This window comes from Nicrophorus vespilloides, unplaced genomic scaffold (assembly GCF_001412225.1).
Source record: "Nicrophorus vespilloides isolate i.1.1-1 unplaced genomic scaffold, Nicve_v1.0, whole genome shotgun sequence".
NCBI classification, from domain to species: domain Eukaryota; kingdom Metazoa; phylum Arthropoda; class Insecta; order Coleoptera; family Silphidae; genus Nicrophorus; species Nicrophorus vespilloides.
The window spans coordinates 44,569-46,041 of record NW_017096844.1 but is presented as its reverse complement, the minus strand read 5'-3'; the positions used below and the strand labels follow the sequence as shown (position 1 = coordinate 46,041).

General features: G+C 32.9%; 1 protein-coding gene across 1 annotated transcript in view; it reads left to right on the top strand.

Annotated features, from left to right (window-relative positions):
• LOC108558295 (E3 SUMO-protein ligase PIAS1-like) overlaps positions 1-447 on the top strand; it is a gene marked incomplete at its 5' end in the record, with an annotated part of 2,637 nt that extends 2,190 nt beyond the window's left edge. Inside the window, one exon of the mRNA XM_017915169.1 lies at positions 50-447. Within this exon, the coding sequence (XP_017770658.1) occupies positions 50-375 (326 nt within the window). The remainder of the gene's footprint in view (positions 1-49) is intronic.
• Positions 448-1,473: the final 1,026 nt, after the last annotated feature.

The window sequence follows — 1,473 nt, the reverse complement described above, 5'->3', positions numbered from 1 at the left end:
ATATATTTTTTTTTTTTTATATAACAACGGTCCTGTATGTTCGTTTCAGATACTACTAGCATATCCTCGAGCAGTAATCAGTCTCGCGTATCGGTGACCCCAGGTCCTTCGTCCGTCTCGAGTTCCGGATATCCGGTTAGTCCTGGCGGTGTCATCACGCTAATGGACAGTCCCTCCCCTCCCGGTTCGCCCGCCCCAGCGACCGCCCAGCCTTCGACGAGCCAATCGTCTTGCATGCTGTCCAACGGCAGCGCCGCCGCCGCCCCCAACACGACCAACAACACCTCCGGACAAATGTACAATGCGAACGCCGCGATGCCGTACCTGGATTTGGAGAACGAGGCCAACTCCAGCGGTCATTCGAATTATTATTAATCTCTCTTTCTTTTCTTTTTTTTACTTATTTTGGGAAAAGAACATACAGGCGCCGGCATACAAAAAACAAAAAAGAGAAAAGAAAAAAAGTAAAACAGTTGCTGCAAACTGTTTTCCCCATATAATAAATGTGTAAAAAAAATAAAAAAATAATTAAGGCGAACAAACTGAAGTCTTAAGGATAATTATTTCTATTTCTTGTAAGAAGTAGAAGTAAACTAATTAGTATTAGCTGTTTACACACTTGATGATGAGAATCAAACAGAGCAAGGATGATAATGAAATATGTTTATTAGTTGATATTGAAGATTCTAATTATATTGAATATATTTTATTAATGTCTGTTTAGGGAAGCATATTTCATATGTGAACGTAAGCGAATGCAACATTACGTTGATTGATTCATTCATTTCGTACGTATCTGCATGCGATGATATTGAGATAAATAAATTATCATTCATTCACACACAAATATCGATCGCACTTTATTTGCAATCCTTTCACTAAATACAACATATTCAAAAGTACAATCATCTGCGCCATCTATTCAATTAATTTGACTGAAGCTTTATTCAAATTGATGATAAATTTCTATTTTATAATTTTTGTTGTTTTTATTTGAAATAATCAAAATCGACTTTCTTAAAGTTATTCAAAACACGTTTTTCCATTTATTTTACTAATATTTATATCCAACATTAGAGGAGGTCCGAAACTACCTAGGAAAAAGGGATTTAAAAGCAGACAAACAAACAAGATTTCCAATATATCCAATTTTACAGTTATCTAATTTATCATGCTTCGGTTTAAGTTTGAATCTATCGTTGTTTCGTACAGATGTCGCACTTGTCAACAATTCATGGATTACACGAAATTAAATTTGATTTAGTTTTATTTTGAATAAATAATCCAAAGAATTCATAAATATATATTTACAATACTATAAATAATAAAAGAAAATACGATATAAACTATTGAATTCTCTTGAAGTTAAAAATATATACATTTATTGTATTTAATTTATTTCAAAAAAAAAACAATATTAATTGCTTTAAAATTTCTCATGTTAAACAATAATGTTAAGCAAAGTTCCAGGCT